General features: G+C 35.1%; 2 protein-coding genes and 1 long non-coding RNA gene across 16 annotated transcripts in view; 1 reads left to right on the top strand and 2 right to left on the bottom strand.

Annotated features, from left to right (window-relative positions):
• LOC129442747 (uncharacterized) overlaps window positions 1-2,905 on the bottom strand; it is a 62,840-nt gene extending 59,935 nt beyond the window's left edge. For all 5 annotated transcript variants that reach the window (XR_008643973.2, XR_012358135.1, XR_012358136.1 and 2 more), the window contains exons 1-2: window positions 2,513-2,905; window positions 442-486 (exon numbers count right to left, since the gene is read on the bottom strand). This is a non-coding gene — a long non-coding RNA (uncharacterized lncRNA). The remainder of the gene's footprint in view (window positions 1-441; window positions 487-2,512) is intronic.
• The window catches only part of prkag2b (protein kinase, AMP-activated, gamma 2 non-catalytic subunit b), a 35,942-nt gene extending 24,896 nt beyond the window's left edge, over window positions 1-11,046 (top strand). For 7 of the 10 annotated variants that reach the window (XM_055203005.2, XM_055203007.2, XM_055203006.2 and 4 more), the window contains 12 exons: window positions 3,313-3,364; window positions 3,607-3,716; window positions 4,613-4,694; window positions 5,133-5,191; window positions 5,452-5,497; window positions 6,141-6,195; window positions 6,393-6,519; window positions 6,841-7,006; window positions 7,185-7,222; window positions 8,529-8,675; window positions 8,971-9,064; window positions 9,747-11,046. In XM_055203005.2, the coding sequence (XP_055058980.2) occupies window positions 3,313-3,364; window positions 3,607-3,716; window positions 4,613-4,694; window positions 5,133-5,191; window positions 5,452-5,497; window positions 6,141-6,195; window positions 6,393-6,519; window positions 6,841-7,006; window positions 7,185-7,222; window positions 8,529-8,675; window positions 8,971-9,064; window positions 9,747-9,778 (1,008 nt within the window). In that variant the 3' untranslated portion in view covers window positions 9,779-11,046. Of the gene's footprint in view, window positions 1-3,312; window positions 3,365-3,606; window positions 3,717-4,612; window positions 4,695-5,132; window positions 5,192-5,451; window positions 5,498-6,140; window positions 6,196-6,392; window positions 6,520-6,840; window positions 7,078-7,184; window positions 7,223-8,510; window positions 8,676-8,970; window positions 9,202-9,746 lie in introns of those variants that run through there. The other 3 variants (XR_008643964.2, XR_008643965.2, XM_055203008.2) reach the window with 3 other exon arrangements.
• Window positions 11,047-16,908: 5,862 nt separating this feature from the next.
• Window positions 16,909-22,848, bottom strand: part of bcl2b (BCL2 apoptosis regulator b) — a 49,047-nt gene continuing 43,107 nt past the window's right edge. Inside the window, exon 2 of the mRNA XM_055202994.2 lies at window positions 16,909-20,399. Coding sequence (XP_055058969.1) covers window positions 20,262-20,399 — 138 coding nt within the window. The 3' untranslated portion in view covers window positions 16,909-20,261. The remainder of the gene's footprint in view (window positions 20,400-22,848) is intronic.

Genomic DNA, 22,848 nt, shown 5'->3' with positions numbered 1-22,848 from the left:
TCTGTAGAAACCCGGCAGTATTACTGAATGACCATGTTTCCCTCCCTCATTTCGCCCTGAGAGGAGAGATATCTGCATTTTGGTTCTGCAAAAAAGTCCTCCGATGATGTAATATGACGATTTTTGCATCATCGGAGGACTTTTTTGCAGAACCAAAATGCAGAAATCTCTCCTCTCAGGGGGAAATGATGGAGGGAAACATGCTCATTCAGTAATACTGCCGGGTTTCTACAGATACAAAGCTGAATGCTAAATCGGTGAAGTATCCCTTTAAGACTTGATTAAAATGAAGAGCATAAGGTTCCCAGTTTAAAACCGATTCAGTAACATTAAAATGATATGTAGTATGTTAACAGCATGTGACTGTATATATAAAAATGATTATTTTAATATTTTGTTAACGTAACAAATAAATTAATTCAGTCCTAATTTGATACATACTGTGGGTCCCTGCTCCTCTTCTCTATCCATTAAGTGGTCCTTGGCCTGAAAAACATTGATTGTGTATTACAATGACAATATTTGTCTTTAGGAAATGTTTTTCTTGTTTACAAACATTAGTTTAGCTTGTGGGTGAAGTGATCTATCTTTGCAATGTGTTCGTGCACCATCTGTTGCACCAACTGGATTTAAGTGTAGGCAGAGGCGATTCTAGGGTTAGAGCTTTAGGGGTGCTGAGCACCCAATGAGCTCCGCTGCCACCACCCGCTCTTTTTTCCTACAGAAACCAATAATATGTATATTGTAAAATAGCTTTCATTTTAACATTGGTTCAACTAACTCCAAAATAAAGATTTTTTGGAGACCTTTCAGGCATGAAAATGGGTCAGGGGTGAAAAAGATGAGAAGAATATTACCCCTAGGGTCCGGGAGCATGCTCCCCCTTAGAATTTTTTTAAAATTACATATTTTAAAGCATCAATCTGGTGAGTTTTCAGATGCATTTTTTGCCAACCTTTTTATTTCTAATTAATGGTGAGCTAGCACATTTTTGCCATTAATGCCATATTAAAGTCTCAGGACAAAAGGTGGGCTACACCAGCAGTGTGGGTATGGCTTTATGTGAATATACAGTGTATTGTTTGCCTTTGTCGAAATGACAAATCTCCTAATTTATAACTTTTATGCCTACAACATATGGTAGGTTTATTAATAGTTTGTTAATTTGCAGCTTTTCTTTTAACAGTCCTTTAATTGAACCATTACCTTTACTATATGTCTAAAACAAAACACTTGTGACTCCTGCACTAAGGGTTAAAGACGTTATCACCTTCATATTAGTCTACATGTGACAAACTAAAAAAAATATTTATTGTCTAGTTTGATAGTCAGACAGTTAGTGATTTCACACATAACTTACCGGTAGCCTACTGGTGGTATACAGTGATATGTAGTTTGTTTTCACTCTGTTCCAAACGCCATGTTTTCATGACGACTGACCAGAAAAGACGCACGTGATGTCATGTTTACATGACTCCCGATTGTTAAAATAAGTCTCAAATTAACGATAAATCATACAATAAACTTTAACAACGGAGACACACGTATGCAACTACCCACTGAGACGCACTGCATGCGTCTTGCGGAAGAACATTGTAACCGGCGCTACTTCTCTCCGTTTAAGTCTATGGACGAGTCACCCAGGTACTGTGCTACTCCGCAGCGCGCGGGTACCCGCCAGACTTAAATAATCCGAAAATAAACACTTATTATACGTGTACCATGGTAATTCATTATAAGACAAAAACACGACTTGAAAGATTGATTCGTGGTGTACTCGCTCATTATAAACATAACGTAAACATTTTTTAAGATTTGAACAAAAAAGTTGCATCACAACACTATCTGATTCTCACTCTGCGTGTGTTTCACGCTGAATGACGGACGGGCTAAGCGATGCAGGTACAGAGAAGTAGAAGAGGATGACACCATTTGCTAAGCGGGGAGGTTTTCATTTTCTACCTTATTATATATTTTAAACCACAAACTACGGAGTATGTTTTGGACATTATTTAACCTGGTCAAAGACGAACGAACATTTTAGAATAATTAAATTTCTTGCCCCAAGTTTTAGGGGTGCTGAGCTCCTTTTTAGGGGTGCTGAAGCACCCCTAAAAAGGGGCTAGCCTCGCCCATGAGTGTAGGCACTAAAAGTGACGACTTATTTTATGTTTTCAATTTTTTGAGTACTTACTATTATTCACAATAAATTACTAGTCAGAATGAAAGAAATATGTACAACACAATACTATTATATGTCAGTTATCTTTAAGGCTTTGCCGACAGCATTTATGGCTTAAAATACATTAGCAAAAAATATATATTTCTCACCCAATAAAATTCTGAAGAGATTTATTAATGATTTAAAAACTACAAAATTATTTTACCTAACGTTACATATTTCCTGTGGATGGCGTCATGTAAAACAGTTTACATATATCACATTCCTTTCTTGAGCAAAAATAAGTCAAATCTTGTCACTGTTTCACGTTATTATGGGTCGTTAACTTACCTTATTCTTGGTGCGTGTGGTTGCTCCGTACGTGTTTATATCATCCTAAAGACCTTAACAGCGGTTTAAACTGTGACTTTTTTGAGCCCCTTCCAAATATAGTCGTTGGCAGTATCTCAACAGTGATCTGACTTCATAGAAAGTATCTGTAATCATGTCCGCTGTCAAAAATGCGGTGACAAACTAGGTTATAGATGACTAGTCACTTTTATATTGTTTGACGCCTTCGTTACATCATATTTTACCAGTAGAGAGCGGCCGAGTTGTAAAAGGCAACGTTATTTGTTTAAAGAGTTGACATTCAGTAATACACCGGTAATGAGGTGAGCGCTTAACGTTACCGTTCCCGCGCTTAAAAATGCAGCTTGACCTCATACGGCGCTGCGCAGACCGATCGGCTAATAACATTTGTAAGTACCGCGATAGCGATTCAATGGAGAGTTTTAAAAGCACTGCTCTCGCGGTACTCTGATGTCATACGCTAGTCGCTCTGCGCAGTGCCGAATGAAGTCGAACACACCTAATAAAGCGACAGCTGAATGGACTGTTCCAATGTCACCTCTGCGGAGGAGTGTCCATCTATTAATATTTCACCTCAGCACTTAATGAATCCGTATTGTGGCCTCGGATACTTGAAAGTTGTGCCTGGGGAACATTATTAACTCAGGATCATTCTGCTTTTAACTGTGGCGACCTGAGAGCTCGTGTGCAGATAATGGGAACTTACATGTGGACGATACCACTCCAAACAGTAAAGTCTTAAGAGTTTAAAGAAAGTTTGCCTCTGTTTTTGCTCCTAGAGTTACGGATTTGCTGAAGGCATGCTGGAAAAACTTGAACTTTATGATGAAGGTAGATATTATTTTCTTTTGTCTGTTATTTATTAAAGTGTTTGCAAATTCATTTAAAAGTCAGAATTTTCTTTGGCTAATTAAATTAAAACTTTATATCTGGTTTATGATTCTGCTGTATGCTATATAATAAAATATGTAATATATAAAATGAGTGTTTATAAAATGAACCATATGTTTGTGAGTAAACAAGATCTTAGTTAAATTGCAATGTAATATTGATGGTTTTCTTCTTTGTTTCAGCTACTGAAGAGCCAGGCAGTGAAATTTACATGCGCTTTATGAAATCCCACAAGTGCTATGACCTCATCCCTACCAGTTCCAAACTAGTGGTCTTTGACACTACACTACAGGTACAACTAACTACTATTGTCCACAGCAAAGCAGCTTAGTAAACTAAAGTTTATTTTACAATAGCCTGGTTATTAGGGCAAGTTACACGGGGACTTCTACGTATTAGTCTTGCTTCCAAGTTATAGTTCAAGCATATGATTTCTAAATCATTGTGGTTAATGTTTTATCTGTAAACATAATACTTGTTGAAAGAAATTGATGGGGTCTCTTTGAAGTGGATGGGGCGGTCATAAAGTTGGATTTGTGAGGTTAAACAGTAATCATGTTCAAGCGTGTGCAAGTATTATGATTTGGGGAGCAACACACCTACAACCCATTAACCTGTTTCAACTTTCATTGACTTTTCTTTGGGTGAGGGTAAGTTTTAAAGTTTCAGAGATGGTCCATGCTTACAAAGATTGTGATATTTGTTATGCATTGACACTTCATCAATGTCGTGTTCACATTTTGTACTTTGGGAATAAAAGCTTTTGATATAAGGAAGCACAACAGCACCATCATTATGCAGTGGAGTCATGATCTGTCTTCGTATTGGATTTTTATAATAACTTACATTGATGAAAAGTTGGTGAAAACATCAATCTGTATGCTGAAAACATATTTGATAGAAATGCACTCAAGTTCTAAAATTAACACTCGCCGAGGCCAGGTGATGCCCATCTCATACATAAAAACCTGTGCTGTTGGAGTCAAATATTTAAAGGAAAACTGTCTATATATATATATAGCTAAACAATTTCTCAGTCCAGCCAGCACTAACAGGTGTGGCTATATTTTGGTGGCATGCAGTTTATTGTGTGTGTTTTTGGCTCACACCACCAGTTACTCTAGAAACTCTTTATAGAGTCTGAAAGAAAGAAAGTCATTGTTAAGTCAATTCTTTGTATTCTTTTAGGTAAAGAAAGCTTTCTTTGCCTTAGTTGCTAATGGAGTTCGAGCTGCTCCATTATGGGAAACCAAAAAGCAAAGCTTTGTGGGTAAGAACTCTTTACTTTGAAATATGCATGCATGCGTGCGCACACACACACACACACACACACACACACACACACATATACACACACACACACACGTTCTTACCTGCTTTTCCTTATGTCTTTTTGAGGGAAAATATTGATCTTGTTTACTTGTGGACTGATTAATGTGACTAAATGCTGAATGTTTTTATGTCTTAAATGTAATGCCAAAATATTTAATCAGTAATAGAATTACAAAGTGAGCAATAAAAACATTGCTTTAGGACATTGTTTGCTCGGCCGTAACAGAATTGTAGATGCCTAGTTCAGGTAGGTGGTGATGATTTCTTGTTGCAAATTAGATGCGTTTCTTTGCTACTTCCTTATTTTTATTGTGTTATCATTTAATGCTGCGTCTTCCAGTTTGATCATAAAAACAAATACTTTTTTGCTTATTAGGAATGTTAACCATCACAGACTTCATCATCATACTGCACAGATACTACAAATCACCGCTGGTAAGAGTTTATACATCACAAAATCTCAACAAGCTTGCAACATGCTGCGGTGTCACCGTGAATAGCATTTTTATCTTCTGATAGCCACTGTCCTAAATTTCTCAGTGCTGAGATCTTGAAGGCATTACTCAATGTGTCCTTCAAATAGAAGTGCTAAACCTTAATAGACCCAGAGCTTGATCTATGTTGACATTTATATTATAAGGTTGTCAGATCAGTTAACATTGTGCATGTCATGTTCCTTTTAATGTTTGCTTCAGGTGCAAATATATGAGATGGAGGAGCATAAAATTGAGACTTGGAGAGGTAAATATTTATTTGTTTTGTAACAAATGTTTGTTTTTACTGTTGGTATTGTTATTTACTTATTTTCATGTCATTTTTGTCTGAAAATCTCAAACTTTTCCACAACAGTTCATCCACAGTAGTAGTCCATAATTAATCATTCCATTAAAGGTGCAGTGTGTAGATTTTAGTGGCATCTAGTGGTCAGGTTGCAAATTTCACCCCTCCCTTTTGAAGCACATAGAGAAGCTACGATAGCTGTCACAGGACAGACATGTCATCATCTGAGACAACATAGTGACAAATGCGCTCTTTAGAGCATTTTGTCCGTTTAGGGCTACTGTAGAAACATGGCTGCGCAAAATGGCGGCTTACGTGTAGGGGGACCCACTGTGTATGTAGATAAAATGGCTCATTCTAAGGTAATAAAAACAATTGAGTTCATTATATAAGGTCTTTATACACCACTGATAATATAGTTATCTATTGCATTGCTGTCAAAAGTTACTTCAAAAATTTACACACTGCACCTTTAAGTCACTATTTGCTATTTATCAGCTTATTTGTTATTCACACCCCTGTTGTGGATTTTAAATTAAATGTGGATACATTTTTTATGACATCGTTGTTTGAACTTAATGTTTTTTCTTGCTTTTGGTTACAGAACTTTATCTGCAAGAAACTTTCAAACCCTTAGTCAACATATCTCCAGATGCAAGGTGAGACTCGCATTTTTTAAACAGCTTGATCATGCTTCATCTTTGGTTTTTGGGAACATCTTGACACCAATTTAGCAATTATGTCAAATAACTCATTTGGACCTTCTGTGCCATTATCTTCTATGTTCAGGACAGATTTAATAGCAACATGAGAGTGTCTGGTTTCTTGTGATCTTTTGCTGTATTGTGTTTTCCAGTATATTCGATGCTGTTTACTCGCTGATAAAAAATAAGATCCACCGTCTGCCGGTGATCGATCCCGTCACAGGAAACGCACTCTACATTCTCACACACAAAAGAATCCTCAAGTTTCTGCAGCTCTTTGTGAGTATAGCAAAACAGATCCACTTTCTTTAAACTAACTCTAACTAATGACTAACTAACTGAACTGAGTCTCAAGGCATTATCACATTCATTAAAATGGAGTTAAGAACTACACTTAGTATTATGCTTAGAGCACATTGAAATTTGGCAAACATGTTTAAAAATATTCAAAATAATATATGATCAAGCTTATATTTCATGTGTAAAATAATCACACTGTTACTGTATGAATGATAATTTTAAGCAAAAGTGAATATAAAAAATCATAAAGCAGAAGTTTCTGTGTGTACTGACATTTCTGTATGTGTTGTGATCTTATAGGTGTGTGAGATGCCCAAACCAGCCTTCATGAGGCAAACTCTAGATGAACTTGGCATTGGCACATACATCAACATAGCTTTCATTCATCCAGATACACCCATCATTAAAGCACTGGGCATCTTTGTGGAGAGGAGAGTTTCTGCCCTGCCTGTGGTGGACGTTAAGGGTAACAACATGCAGTAATCAAACCTTTCTGCCAATATACTGCAGCCTGTTTTGTTATTGGCACAAATATCAGTTTAGTCTGCTCCTAATCCATTTTGTTATAATTCGTCTTCAAATTTGCCAAATTCAGACATATTCAGAAATATAGTCTAGTCACACTTAATTTGTTTTTCCTGCAGGAAAGGTTGTGGACATTTACTCCAAATTTGATGTTATTGTAAGTATATAAGTTTTACATTCACTTCTTAAATCTGCTTACAGTAAAGGAATAGTTAAATCAGATATAACATTTTTCAAATATAATTTACTTACTCATTTCATCCCAGATGTACAGTATATGACTTTATTCTTCAGTAAAATACAAACTAATCATTGTATTTTAATATTAAAATGTTGTTTGTTATAATTTTCTATGGGTTTCAAAACCGAATGCTCTCGGCATTATATTATATGTTAGGGCTGCTTGATTATGGGCAAAATCATAATGTTTTGCAGCAAAAATCATTACTCGGTGACTTTAAAAACATGAATTTATTTTTTATTAAGTAATTGTTGCAATAGGCCATATATTTCAGCAGTGGTGCCATGCAAACACATCTGTCCAGCTCCAGCAGCACACAATTTATATTTTAATTGCAAAATTATAGTTTTATCTCAATTATCTTGTCTTTGTAATTGTTAGAATCAAAAATTGAAAATCAAAAATGATTAATTGCACAGCCCTTCTATATGTCCATTAAATACCTTCACTTCAAATCCCCTTAATCCCAGTCTTAGGTCATTCTGAAAAACTGCTTTGTTGGCAAAGTCCGCTAAACATCACATTGATTTTTCAGCAAAATCCTCTAAGTGCATGGAAGATTAATTGGATTGCAGACGGCGTGCAAAACGACAGTGAATCACATTCAAACTTGTGTTCCTTGTAATTGGAACTGAATACACCCCCGAATGTGGCAGTGACATGGATCACAGCCCCCCCTCCCATTTTTCTTTATTTTTACATTCTTTCTTTCATAAATTGCAATGTTTCTAATTGCATCTTTAGTAATTTTGCAACTGTTTACTGTCTTGTCCAAAGAAGTGGGTTTTTTGTAGAAGTAGAGGTTTTTGCCGAAAAAACGCATTCATTTAGGGGGGTTTGCAGCAAACGACAGTAAAATTAGTTTAATACCAATAAAATATTTTTAAAAAAGTGTTATTTGTGAAAATAAGGCATTTTAATGACTGACTAATAACCTTTTCATTGCCATCAAAGTAAAATTACTAAACCTTAACAAAAGTGCCTCATAAAAAATGCTAATTTACAAGAAAACATGTCAGACACACTTATAAGGGGTATACTAAAATGTCCTAAAATGTCAAACACACAACAATGTACTTTCAGCATTGGAGTTATGAACTTTTCCAATTTGAGTTCTGGACTTTAAGTTGTGTAGTATAGTATAGTGTGTGTTGTGGCTATATGGAAAGGTTGCTACAGTATAGCGTTGCTCTGTGTTCATTAGTGTTGTGGGTGTGTGTAGAACCTGGCTGCTGAAAAGACTTACAATAACCTGGACATCACAGTGACCCAGGCTCTACTCCATCGCTCGCAGTACTTTGAAGGAGTCATGAAATGCCATCGTAATGAGACTCTGGAGACCATAGTGGACAGAATAGTCAAAGCCGAGGTGAGATTCATTTCTGAGATTTCAGTGCATGGGGACCAAAAAATAAATTTTCGCTGCGCTTCCATTGTAAGTGTATAAATGGATTTTCTTTTCACACTGCTAGATCAGTCTGTGGTAATCAACAGCCTCCCACAGATGGTTTCTACATATTTAAAGGACTAGTTTAAACAAAATATGAGAATTTGATCATTTACTAACTTTTTACCTTTTTTTTTATTCTTTTTCTTTGAAAAATACTTATTTTCATACAAAGGAAGTGAATGTTAATTGTGTTTATGTTGTTTCTGTCTTGTAGGTGCACAGGCTGGTAGTAGTGGATGAGAACTCAAGCATTGAGGGCATCATCTCCCTGTCTGATATCCTGCAGGCGCTGGTACTCACACCCGCAGGTATAGACGCACAGAATTCCTAATCCCACCTCCCATTTCACTTTTCCTTCTCTCCTCTCTACTCTTCCCCGGACCCCAACTCTTCTCCACCTGGACATCTACCACCCGAGTGTCCCTCTCTGACCCCCTGGCCACAGGTACTGTCACAGCTGCTAAGCTGGTCTGCAGGACTTGTTGGCTTTTGATGGTGGTTAATGTAGATGTTAGTTACCAAACAATAAACATGCTTGATAGCTGTCTGTCACTATACTGACTGAGTATAGCACAAACTACAGCAATTGTATGAATATAAAACAGACACAATGTGTGATGAAGAATCAATACAAGACAAAAATAGCTTTATGATTAAATAGTAATTGGAATATGGCATGCGCCCTCAGCCTCTTTCTGAAGCATGCTGGGAAAACTGCATCTTCATCTCTCACATGCTGTTTAGCATGCTGTTTTGAATGTCTTTGCTATAAGCGATGCTATTTCGAAAGCGAAAAGGTAATTTAGAGTGATGTAATTTTAATGGGAGAAATTATTTTTCCTTTAATGAGACCTGGAAAAGTCATAAAGTTTCAAGGAAATTCATTAACTATGAAAACTCTTGTAGTCCCTGCAGAACCTTTTTGCTTCATTATGTTTATGTAGTTACAGATTTTTTTTTTTTTTTACTCAATTTATCTTTTGCTCACAGGAGGACGCAGGAGGGACAGTGTGACGGAATGATGATTTTGAAGGTACGAGACAAATGCGAATTTCCATTTGGAGAACCGACAGCTCCAGCAGGAAGCACCAAGAGACATTTTTAGATCCTCATTTAAGGGCAGAAAATTGTGCCCAAGCCAAATGATGGCATTTAAATCTACAGCAGTAGGAATGAACACACATTATTTGACGTTCATGGTGGGCCAGTCATCTGAATCTGCCGCTATACTGTACTCTGCTTTGAATGCTGGGCATGTTTGCCTAGTTATGCTGCTGGTTTTGATAGCCATCACTGATAGTGCTAATTTAAGAACGGGGAGGAAGTCTCTTTTTGTGTTCTAGCAGGGTCTGGGTTATATCATTGGCACTGTAATCTATTTTTGGTTGAGTATTTGAAGTGGAAACTTTCCTTAAATTAAGACCTTGCTGAGATTGTATTGGTTAGATGAGAGACACAGACTTGCAGGTTCTTGATTCTTGTGCAATAAGAAGCAATTGCCATTATTCTTGTTTGTAAAAAGTTAGAGAACCTGGCAGTAGGTGGTGCAAGTGTAAGGCATTTAGCAGTTTTTGTAAAAAAATATGTTGTGATGATTAAATGAAACTTATTTTTTAGGACCATTAGGGTTTATTTCCCCCTCATATTCTCAGTAACATATACAGTCTGGATGTTTTTATTTATTTTTTTGCAGTAAATACTGTACTATTTTTTTTCATATGTGATTTTTTTTTTATCAGAGAGTACAACAAATGTACATACATTTTTGCATTATTAAGGTTATGAGGGTAGGGCAGAGTTGTAATAAGCTAGGTTTTGTTTAATGCGAGAATTTTGTTTTGGTTGAAATGTGATGTGGACGGGTTTCATGAGGTTGCCTTTTGTCAAATACTGTATTAATTGTGCCTTTTCACCCCCTATATATTGTCTATGGAAAATGAATGTATGTACGCACTGTTGTAGGCTGTATTTTTACTGGAACAAAGAATGTCCTATGCTAAGAGACTATACTGTATACAGAGCTTTATTTTTCTATTGTGACTTTCTATAGTGTTGTTGCTAGTATGTTACCCATTATAAACACTAAAGAGCATGAATGTCAAAGCTTGCAGTTGCCGATTGAAATGCGCTTCTTTGCACTTCAGTTCATGTGCTGCTTTAAACACAAGTGCTCTGAGAACACATGCCAATAGTGTTTTATTGGCATGCGTTTAAAAAAAATACAAATCTTGGATGTTTGATTGAATTTTTATTTTTCCTTATTAAAACTTCTTCCGTGAAAGATGAAAAAGTGTACAGTTGTTCAGACAGGAATTTACATCATTATGGTTTATGTTTTATGTGGTTGTGTTGAAAAATATTGACAATGCATTTACATATGTTTGAATTGTATTTTTTGTTGCTTCATTTAAAAGGTGGTTTCAAAAATGTTGAACTGAGCTGTATGATTACCTATTATAGTATTATGATCAGTAATAAAAGGATAGCCACAGTGGGGCGCTGCCCTCACATCCTCATGTTATAGTGCAGTGGTTCCCAACCTTTTGCACTTCAAGGTCCCCTAGTTGCCCACAATTTAATATTAAAAGACCCCCCACTCACTCAATTTTTTCCAAATAAAATTAAATAGAGCTTGGAATGACTAGACAGAGATGTATATTCATTACTAAAATGGCCAAAATAATAAGAAACATCTTGATTTTTGCTTGTTTTAGCTTATTTTAATGCTTGATAATTTTTAATAATTTTAAGTCATCTTGAGGCCCCCTTGGAAATCTGCTGAGGCCCCCCTGTGGGCCCCGGCCCACTGGTTGGGAAACACTGGTATAGTACATGTAATATATGGTGCAATGTCTTTGCAGAAAGATATTTTAATATAGATTTATATATATGATTCATTGTTTGGTAAGTGTAACACAGTTCACAATATTCTTAAGAATTACTGAAGATTCATTGCGGAAACAAAATTTTGAAATGCATGGGATAGTGTGTGTGAGGGTAATGTCTCTCTTTCTTTCTGTTGTTCTGTCTTTGTCTCGCTCGCTTAATTTTAATTTAAGTGACTTTACTGGCATGACAAAAAAAATTTACATTTGTACTGCCAATGCAGTAGTGCAATAGTGCAAATACTTTTCCAAAAGAAATATAAATGTAGTACAAAATTAAAGGTGAAGTGAATATGATGTAAATATAGAAATAAAAATACAGTGTTAGCTAGCAGATAAAAATACACATTTAAATATGCCAAGGCAGATGACTATAATAGAAAAATCAGTTTTTCATTGTTTCATGGTTTTAATTTCAAGTATTTTCTGATCATCTGTATAGTTGTGCATTCTGTTAGACAGTGCAGTTCTGTTTTGATTTTGTTTAGACAAAAAGTGCAGACAAAACCTCAGCTCAAGAGACAGCCATGTTTTCCTCTGTCTACACATAGTGAGTTTAAGTGTGTACCTGGTTGAGGTGGCTCAGTTTTTTGTCTGTCACGATGTACAGAGAAACTGTACGTGTTTTAGGCACAATATGTAATTTTCACCGCTAGAGGTCGCAAAACAAGAACACTAGAGTATAGGTTGATGATGGTGTGGAAGAGTTTATTTACTCCAGTGCCAATAGTGCCAATATATAGATCTTCTAGATAATATTCATGAATGCCATAATGAAATAAAGATGTACGTATAACCTTTATGTTATAACGTACACCAAAAGTGTGGCTTGATGGAAACAAAAACAGAGTGGCATGCTAGATGCTACAACTACATTTTCTGCATGCTGTGTGCATATTGGCATATGACAGCAAAGTATTGCAAGAGCAAAGCAACAGTACTGCTTTGGAATTAGTGTGGGAAAACAGTTGGCTTTAAAAGTACAATAGAAAAAAGCATATAGAATAATAGATGAGGAACAGAGGAAGCCAGGGGAAAATAAAATGGAGATTCAATAGATTGAGTATAAAAAAAATTGTTAAGCTCACACAAGTTTAGGGTCTTTAGAGTATATACATTTATATTTATACATATTTAATTGAGTTTGAGAGATTTAATTTGTAACAAAATAGGCATGTTCCCGCCATAGAGACAGAGCGCAGTTATGCAAATTTGAAAACCACGCCCACCGGGGGGAAAGCAATCCAACCGTCTCCATTGACTTTGTATTGCGAGAAGCCGCCTCCTTGTCATTTCTGGCTTATAACAAAAAACAGAATAATGCCTAAAAGCTGCTGTGTGACAATATGTACAGCTAACAAGCCAAAAAACCCAGAAATACGTTTTTATAAGCTGTCGAGCCGTAAAACCCAGTCTTTAAGGAGAATAAAGTGGATCGCCGACTACGTTTCCCCCTAGTGGACGCAGTTCTACTAATAGAAGTACTATGAAAAGTTGCCTGTATCTTTTTGTGACTTTAAACGCTCGTTTTTTGAAGTCGACAGCTTATAAAAACTTATTTATGTTTTTTTTTTTTGCTTTTTATATATAAACCATGTCAAAAAGCACCTTTTCTGTATTATTTTGTTTTTAAGTTTAATATGTAAATAATTTTTTATAAGCTGTCGACCCCAAAAAACGAGCGTTTAAAGACACAAAAATGGATTCAGGCAACTTTTCATAGTACTTCTATTAGTAAAACTGCGTCCACTAGGGGGAAACGTAGTCGGCGATCCACTTTATTCTCCTTAAAGGTTGGGTTTTACGGCTCGACAGCTTATAAAAACTTATTTCTGGGTTTTTTGGCTTGTTAGCTGTACATATTGTCACACAGCAGCTTTTAGGCATTATTCAGTTTTTGTTATAAGCCAGAAATGACAAGGAGGCGGCTTCTCGCAATACAAAGTCAATGGAGAAGGTTGGATTGTTTCCCCCCCGGTGGGCGTGGTTTTCAGGTTATGACGCGCTGCGCTCTGTCTCAAGAGAGGTCTCATGTATTGTAATTGTAACAATATTTTTATTTATTTGTAATATTTAAGAAAAAAGTAGTTTCCCCCAAATTCATGTCTGTGGTACAACAATAAATGTCGCCCCTTTAAGAAAATGAGGAAATCGATTTGGACAACTACCTGTGTGTAAAGGTCATTGCAGGTGCTGGTTGATTAAGGGGTGCATGGTGAGTGCATTCTTTCTTATTAATTTTCTTAAAATTCTACTTAAAATGCATTCTACCGCATGCATTTTCTTAAATTTCATGTGTCACACTTTATTTGTCTTTGTGGTCTTATGCTTTTAACTTGCAGATTTTAAACATTTAAACAAAATTTTGATAAATACGTACTGATCTTGAAATCATCATAATGGCAGCCTCCATTTTAGAAAAGACTGTATTTAGGCTAATCTGTCTGTGGTTTTACTGTCTTTTTACTTCAAATATTGGTAACACCACAGACATAAACCAGTGTTAAACCAACATTCACCAGTGTTTTTTAAAATGTAAAAAATATTTAAAATGAAAGATGTTATTAAGTTTCAATTTCAATGGATATAGCATATTAAACTAATTTTAATTGCATAACAATAAACTTTATTAAAAGAAAACAAACAAGCAGTTTTACTCATTTGCCACCCCAATTGAAGAATGACTCCTATGTTACATCCTATTGTTTTATATATTTATATAGGCTTTATATAGGCTATAAAAGGTTTTAGTGCAAACATTGTGGAATGTTTTGTTAACTAAAAATATATAGGAATCAAATTTTGTGAATATAACCATATGTACACATTATTTTACCATTATCTATTTGAGCTACTACTATAGTCTTGAGTGTGCTCATGATTTTGCCATTATACATTGAGTTATTCTATATCTCATGTGAATGTGCTCACATGGTTTTGGCACTAAAGAAAATATGTAGTGTGCCCCATGTTTGACTGTCATGCGCTCACACAGCCTATGTATAATGCAATTTTGTGTAGCATTGGGAGAAGTGTATGAGCCTTTTGTTCCACTAATAATTAATGATGAAATGTGCATGAGAACATGCATTTAAGAAGGTAGAGAGACTTCAGAAATTTCAGTTGGCTCAGTCTGCAGACAACTCGGCCATATTACTCAGATTTTATCCTCCTACTAATAATAATGCAATCTTTTAGCAATGAAACCCCCTGCTTTCAGAATAATTCTTCATAGTCACTCCAAAAACCACAACAACGTTTTACCTATTGTGCGGTTAAAGTGCCAAAGTATTTTGCTTTATTGTTGGGTATGAACCTTGTGTTCAGATTATCGTCCCATATTAGCTCAACACAGGGGTTGAAAATAACCCAGCATTTTTTTTAGAATGTAATGAAATTAAATAAAATTAGCAGTATTGTTCTGGTCCAGAGAGTCAATGTAATAAGATGTTAAAGTGGAACATCTCTGTTAGTAGTAGGCCTATTTCAGGGCTTTATAATGGTATAAATGGGGGTCACCAAGTTTTAAATGTTTCTGGAATTTAAAGAGTAACTAAACCCTAAACCAACTTTTTTTAGTTAATGATCTGTAAGAATGATGCTTTATTAGTGCCGTTCATTAATTTGAGTAACTTTTTTGACATTTGGATATAAAGTGTTTCAATGCTACAATATGGTGTAAAAACGTCTGAGTGCTGCCCTTTTCAGGTTAAACGGTGGCTACTGCAGTTGAATTTTCCTATTGGGTCCAAAAAAATGACTCGTGACGTAAGCAGGTTCAAGCTCACCACGTCCTTGTTACAATCTCACCACACACTTGGTACGAGCTTAGTTCGTCCCCTGTATCTCCGTTGGGATCTGCCCACTTTTCTTGCATTTTTCAAATATTGCCAGTGGGCGGAGTCAGGCTCTGACCAGGGGTTTAGTTACGCTTTAATATTTTCAGCCATAATTGAGATCCTCTCATTTCTCTCTCTCTCCTCTTTTCTGTCATCATTCATTTTACCGCATCATGCTTTTCACAGGTTCGGTCGCGAGGCAGCAGTGTCTCTGAAACACAAGCGTGCCCGTGTGTGTGTGTGTACAGAAGAGATTGAGTGCAATGTGAAAGCTTGCCTGAGGGAGTTATTTTTTACATGTGTGACATTTGTAGGATGAAGGGGCTGAAGATGCATGTCACGCTCTGGGACTTTGAAGTCGAGGAAACAAATAACACCCACATGCTTGTGGTGGTTGTACCTTGTGTGTATTTCCCCTTAAAATTACTGCGATTGCTTTGTAATCTCGAGAAATCAATCATCATGAATCCTTTACCACCTCACCTTCAATCAGTGATTTCATGCAGGCAAAAAGGTCTTTAATTCGTTTTATTGTATTCTTGATTGTTTGGCAGGAACAGAAGGACTCTAGTAGCTTATTCAAGCAGAGACACAAGATTATACACAACAGCATGGTGAACACAGTAACTTTGTGTGTGTTTGTATTGTGCATTACTATGACATACTGGCTAATGTAGCAGCTCTCTTTGAATTGTGAAAAGGTGTAACAACACAGGATAATTCGGAAACTGGTATATTTTTGTGTCTTCTTATGTTCTTCAGAGAGTGCTCATGAATGAGATGTTACCTAATGTTAAATACAGTCTAAAGATGTATTCTTCAATTGATTACAATAAATATTAAAGCACTCATATACTATAGTGCAAAGAAAAGGTCAATTTATACATTATATGGTATATTTATATCACATAGCTTTTTAAACTAAAAAGACATGAGAATAAGACATGTATTTTCCCAAACAGAAGTTAAATTTCATCAAGGCGGTTTTAGTGAAAATAACCTTCTGGGCAAATAAATCAGATCAAAGTTTAATTTTCATTTCGGACATTAACGGATGAATTTAAAGAAAAATAAACAAATGAAAGATCCAGAATTATGTTCAAAATATCTGCTGGATATTAGTAGAGATACGAGTCATATTTGACTTAAACTAAAAAGACATGTTAAAGTTGATTTAACAATATTATAATTATACTAATAATCTGAACATGAAATCAAAAGTATCTCAAAAATAGCTGACAGTGTTTTAGGAAAGAAATTAGTCATCCACAATCCAGTGCAAACTTGCTTTCAGCGGCTTATATGATTCTGGTATGAAACCCACTTTTTACTATCCAACCATTTGCTAATGGATTAAATCAAGCTCCACCTTCTTTTTTGTTAAGTATATTGTTTGATTCTGAAATAAATTACAGAAGAAAAAAAATGTTGTGAATGAATCATGAAACAAAATCACGACTACAGCAACAGTGGAATTGACTAAATGAAAAGAAATATTAACATTCAATATATCGCCACACATCTAGCAGGCAATTACGATTTATAGACGTTATAATCTTTATACTTTTTATAGTGCTGGGCAAAGATTAATCGCGATTAATCGCATACAAAATATATATATATTTTTTTGCATAATTTCTGTGTGTGTGTGGTGTGTAATTATTATGTATATATAAATACACACACATGCATGTATGTATTTAAGAAACATTTAAGTGTGTGTGTATGTGTGTGTATATATATATTATATTAGTGCTATTAGTTGCGACTAATCGTTTGCAAAACAAAAGTTTTTGTTTACATAATATATGTGTGTGTGTACTGTGTATAATAATTATGTTTATATAAATACACACACATAAATGTATAATTTTAAGAAAAAAATATTATTTATATAATAAATATTTATATATAATATAGATTATATATAAATATAAACATCTACACATGCAAATGTTTCTTAATTATATACATGCATGTGTGTATGTGTATTTATACATAATTATTATACACAGTACACCCACATACACTATGTAAACAAAAACCTTTACTCCGCAAACGATTAGTCGCGACTAATCGTGAGGCAGCACTATATTATATAAATTTAAAAAATTGATATATAAATAAAAAAATTCTGAAATGAATGTATGTGTGTGTGGTTAAAGATACATAATAATTACACACAGTACACATACTTATATTATGCAAAAAAAATCACTTTTATTTTGTATGTGATTAATCGCAATTAATCTTTGCCCATCACTAATTTTTTAAGCAGCATTAATTCAGCAAATTAAGATCTACACTGTAAAAAAATCTTTTTGCACTTACATTTTTAAGTTTAATCAACTAGGATTTTTTTTAGTCATTTCAACAATCTTGACAAGTGATGAGTTGCTGTAACTTATTAAATCAAGTTGAATTTGCTTTAGTTATGTCATTTTTATAAGTAACAGCTCATCACTAGTCAATACCATTAAAATGAATTGAAAATTCAAGTTAGTTAGTCTTAAAAATTTAAGAGCGAAAATGTTTTTTTTACGGTGTAATATTGCTCCAAATCCTTTAGAGGATCTAAAAAAATAAAATAAATCCTAAATTATGTTATAAATGAAATTTTTATGATTACGGTACCTAAAATAAATACATAAAATTTAAATAAAATAGCAATCTGTTATGAAAACATTTAAGCAAATGTAGCCAGTTAGTGTGTCAAAGAAAGTCGTAGTTGTAAACTAAAGACAAACAGCATCTATTGTGAGCAGACACACTGCTTACTATATAAGCGAACTTGTTTTCTATGCTTCAATTTTCTTTTGTGACAGCTGTTATTGACCACGCAAATACATACAGTACAGACATGGCAGTTCCTTTACACATGTAGCCTACAACATGCCAGTTTATCTGCTTTGTTAACATGGTTGAATAAAATACTATACATTTTAGATATCACATGATAAAATGAACATAAAGGTATCCATACAAGGAACATTGACTTGTTACAAATGTAAGACCTACTAAAGGTCAAAGCGCATCTATTTTTCAAATGTTTAATAGCACCCCATACAATGACACTGTAGAGGAGATTTTGTTTATAAAAAAAAAACAATGCTACATCAGTCCACGCATACATTTAATAACGGTCACCTTGTAGGAAAGATGTAGCTGTTGCTTCTCTGTTGTTCCAAGTTCCACATGAACCCGAAAGCAGCCAATGCAAAAGCACCAAAGCTGGTTTTATAGCACACACTGTGTAAAGTTGCCCATAAGTCTTGCACGTAAATGTTTCATTTCCTGCCTTCTAATCATTCAAACGTGTGGCAGGATTTGTTTAAGCTTTTTGGTTTAGGAACAAAAATTAGGCAAAAAACTGTAAACGCCAAATCCAAGGTACACAGAATGGATTGGTTTAAACCGGACCAAACTGACCCCTAAATGTTTTATAAATAAATAATAATAGGAAAAACCGATCTGGACAACTGGGGAGTCTCATGAAGACATTCTGCTCACATTTCACACAAAAATAAAAACATTGTACATTAGGCTACTTGAAATGTGCTTAATTGTCATAAACGCAATATGCATACAAAATCTTATTGTAATTTTGCATTTTTTTATGTTTTATGATGTGCATACACTACTTCATGAAAAATGACTACTGAGTTTATGCACTGCAAGAACAACTTAAAGTAAGTTACCTGGTAGCCATAAACTTAAAAAATATTAGTTGATGCAATTTACACACTTTTTTTGGGAAAACTAATATTTTTAAGTTGAATTACCTCAATATTTTAAGGCAACCAGATAATTTACTTTTTTAAGTTGATCCAACAAATCATTTTTTACAGTGTAAGGTTTACCATTCTTTTAGGGCATGCATGGACATTATAGTAGATAAGACTTCTGCTAAGTGTGATGTCACTACATACATCCTCAAAATGTTTGGCATATTCATTTTAAAGAAAGCTTTGTTGGTAATCTAGCTACTATACAAAACAACATTTAAGTTTTACGAGTTAGGATTCACCTCACATTAATTTCAGTGGTCCCCATCAACGGTTACTGATTGTCAATGACATTTGCGTTTTTATATTATTGGATTATAAGCCAAGTGTTATGGGTATACTTTATCCAATGATACAAACCCAGAATTTCTTTTCTCCACCTATGGAGTTTAACCTCTTTTTCATTCTGAAGGCGAAGCTTAATACAACACATGCTGTTTATTTCATCTTTGAATCTCTTTCTCTTCCTTGTCACAATCTTTTATCGATTTTAAAATACTTTCTCCTTCAAGGCCATTTACAGGTTGGTTGATGACCTGAGCATAAGGGCATGTTTGCTGTCATTCGAAGGATTCATCTTCTAAACAATTTCCATCCAGGACCTTCCTTAAAACCTCCTCCATGTCCATCGTTTCCAAGACATTTCTTCATTCTGTTTTGTCTTTCAATCCTCCAAAATTGTACAAGTACTGTACAACACTGTCTGATATACACTTCAAATTGTTAATAAACATGCAGCGTGTCAGACAATCAGTTTGAGATCTGAACTCATTCTACCCGTGTCTCTTTCACCTTATTTCTCTTTCTCCATGCCCTTGCTTTCACGGCAGCGTGTTCATCTTCTGCTTTTCTGTCTTTTGTGTTCGAAAGAGGATAAAAGAAAGACTTTGTGGGAAAGAAGCTTTGAAGAGGTGCAGTCCTGGGACATGATGTCTTCTGGGAAGGAGAAGGGGGTTTAGACAGATAGGAGAAGGAATGTATAGAGGGAAATAATCCTCATTTTTGAGCAAGATAGGCCCCTATGGTCAAGCCAACGGCCCCAAGAGCGGCCAGACTGAAGACCGTCACTATTGATGACCAGGAACTGCGAAACACAGAATCTCTTTGTCGACCGTACAGCTCGACGAACGCCTCCTGATGAGAGAGAGAGAGGTTTTATTACAAGATTGCATTTAATTGTGTTAAACATATAATTAGTGGGGCTTTTTAAAGCAAGCATCACTTCTACACCTCTATTGCTTAGTGATTCCACAAACCACTGACTTTCAGTAATAAACGTGTGTTAAACTCATCCTGTGTACCTCGAATCAGGCAGTTTGTTGAGGAGAGTTGTGCTATTCATTTTCTTAGTGGCCAGACTAATGCTTTTTATAATCGTCAAGTGCACAATAAAATCCTTTAGACATAAAGGTAGGGAGGTCTCAGGATGAGAATATCAGACTTGTTGGCTCTTTTGACTTGGGCCAGTTAGCAACCCTTATGTGTTATAACAAAATACACAAAACAACTTAGCAACAGCAATTGTTTGGCAATCACAAAAAACTGTTCAGAAATATTTAAATTGTTTTTACTTAAAGGATTAGTCAATTTTCTTTAAAAAAAATCCAGATAGTTTACTCACCACCATGTCATTCAAACTGTTGATGTCTTTCTTTGTTCACTCAAGAAGAAATTATGTTTTTTGAGGAAAACATTCCAGGATTTTTCTCATTTTAATGGACTTTAATGGACCCCAACACTTAACAGTTTTAATGCAGTTTAAAATTGCAGTTTCAAATTAGTCTAAACGATCCCAAACGAGGCATAAGGGTCTTATCTAGCGAAACAATTGTCATTTTTGGAAAGACACATAAAAAATATGCATTTTTAAACCACAACTTCTCGTCTATCTCTGGTCATGTGACGCGCCAGTGCGACCTCACCCAATATGTCATTACGTCAAGAGGTCATGGATGACGTATGCGAAACTACGCCCCAGTGTTTACAAGTGTGGAGAAAGAGGACCGTTCCGACGTTGTTGTATGTGGAATGATACTAATTCATGTCTTTGTGTCAGTCAAATGTGCGTTTTATATATGTAACACGTGACCTTTCTACGTCATTACACGCGCTGGCTTGTCACACAGCCGGAGGAAGAAGAGAAGTTGTGGAAGTGCATATTTTATTTTTCTTGCCAAAAAACGACAATCGTTTTGCTAGATAAGACCCTTATGCCTCATTTGAGATCATTTAGAGTCCTTTTAAACTGCAATTTTAAACTGCATTAAAACTGTTAAGTGTTGGGGTCCATTAAAGTCCATTAAAAAGAGAAAAATCCTGGAATGTTTTCCTCAAAAACATAATTTCTTCTCAGCTGAACAAAGAAAGACATCAACATTTTGGATGACATGGCGGTGAGTAAATGATCTGGATTTTTTAAGAAAATGGACTAATCCTTTAAAAAAAAAACAACAACTGATGATGTGTCCTTAATATGATGGCTACATCAATATACAGATGCTATGGCTTCTCCGAAACAATATTATTTGTCAAAAACCTGTAACTGCTTTAAAGTAATTAAAATTACTTTTAAAGTTAAATATTTTAATTAATATTAATTTTAAAGTATTACAAATGTATTCATTTTTATAATATTAATAAAAAAGATTAATAAAAATGTCAAGTTCATATAGCTCAATGGGTAAAGCATGGTGATAGGTACACCAAGACGGTACAGGAGAATGCTCGAATGTGTACAATTGTACAAATAATGTGATAACACAAAATTATGGTAATGTTCATAAAAGGATGGTATATTCTTAACATCAAAATATATATATGTTTTTATATTTTGTGACATGTTGTGTAACCTCCTAAGACCCGAGCTTCGGTGTGGCTTGAAGAACCAATAAATATATTAATAAAATATTATTTCTTTGAACATGAAGCAGTGTAACTGTCCATGTTTGTGTACAACAGGTTCCAGTTACACAGAATTAAGTATTATGGTGCAAACAACAAAAATTGTGATGACCACGTATGTGGACACACCAGTTCTTAGGAGGTTAAGTGCTATAATTGGGTCCCCAGTGCTTCTATCAACCTAGAAAATGTGAAAAAGACCAACCCAGTAACCTAGTTTTGGTAAACCATTTTCTGCAAGCATGTGAAAAAATCGGTAATTGAAACTTGTGGTGTCAGAAGGGGATAACACCGCCCCTTAATCTGCACTATCCAATCACGGCACTGCCATTTAGTGCAGAAATCAGCTCATTTGCATTTAAAAGGATGCACCCAAAAACAGCTGGCAAAGTGGCAATTTTAACATGCTATAATAAATGATCTATGTGGTATTTTGAGCTAGAAATTCACATGTACTCTGGAGACACCAGACATTAATTTTAGAACTTAAAAAAGTCTTGTGAAATGTACCCCTTTAATACGAAATTACTGTAATAGGGTTTTAAAAGTTTTACCTGCTGCCCCCTAGTGGCAAGAATTTAGTATATGCAGCCTATTAAGGATTGAGCATTACAGTAAACATTTATACCAGGGCCTAGAGTATTAACAGACACACCATTTCACTTCACCTCTATCATCCTAA

The sequence above is a fragment of the Misgurnus anguillicaudatus genome, chromosome 2 (genome assembly GCF_027580225.2).
Source record: "Misgurnus anguillicaudatus chromosome 2, ASM2758022v2, whole genome shotgun sequence".
Lineage (NCBI taxonomy): Eukaryota > Metazoa > Chordata > Actinopteri > Cypriniformes > Cobitidae > Misgurnus > Misgurnus anguillicaudatus.
The sequence above is the reverse complement of the archived record's forward strand: the minus strand, read 5'-3'. Positions and strand labels throughout refer to the sequence as shown.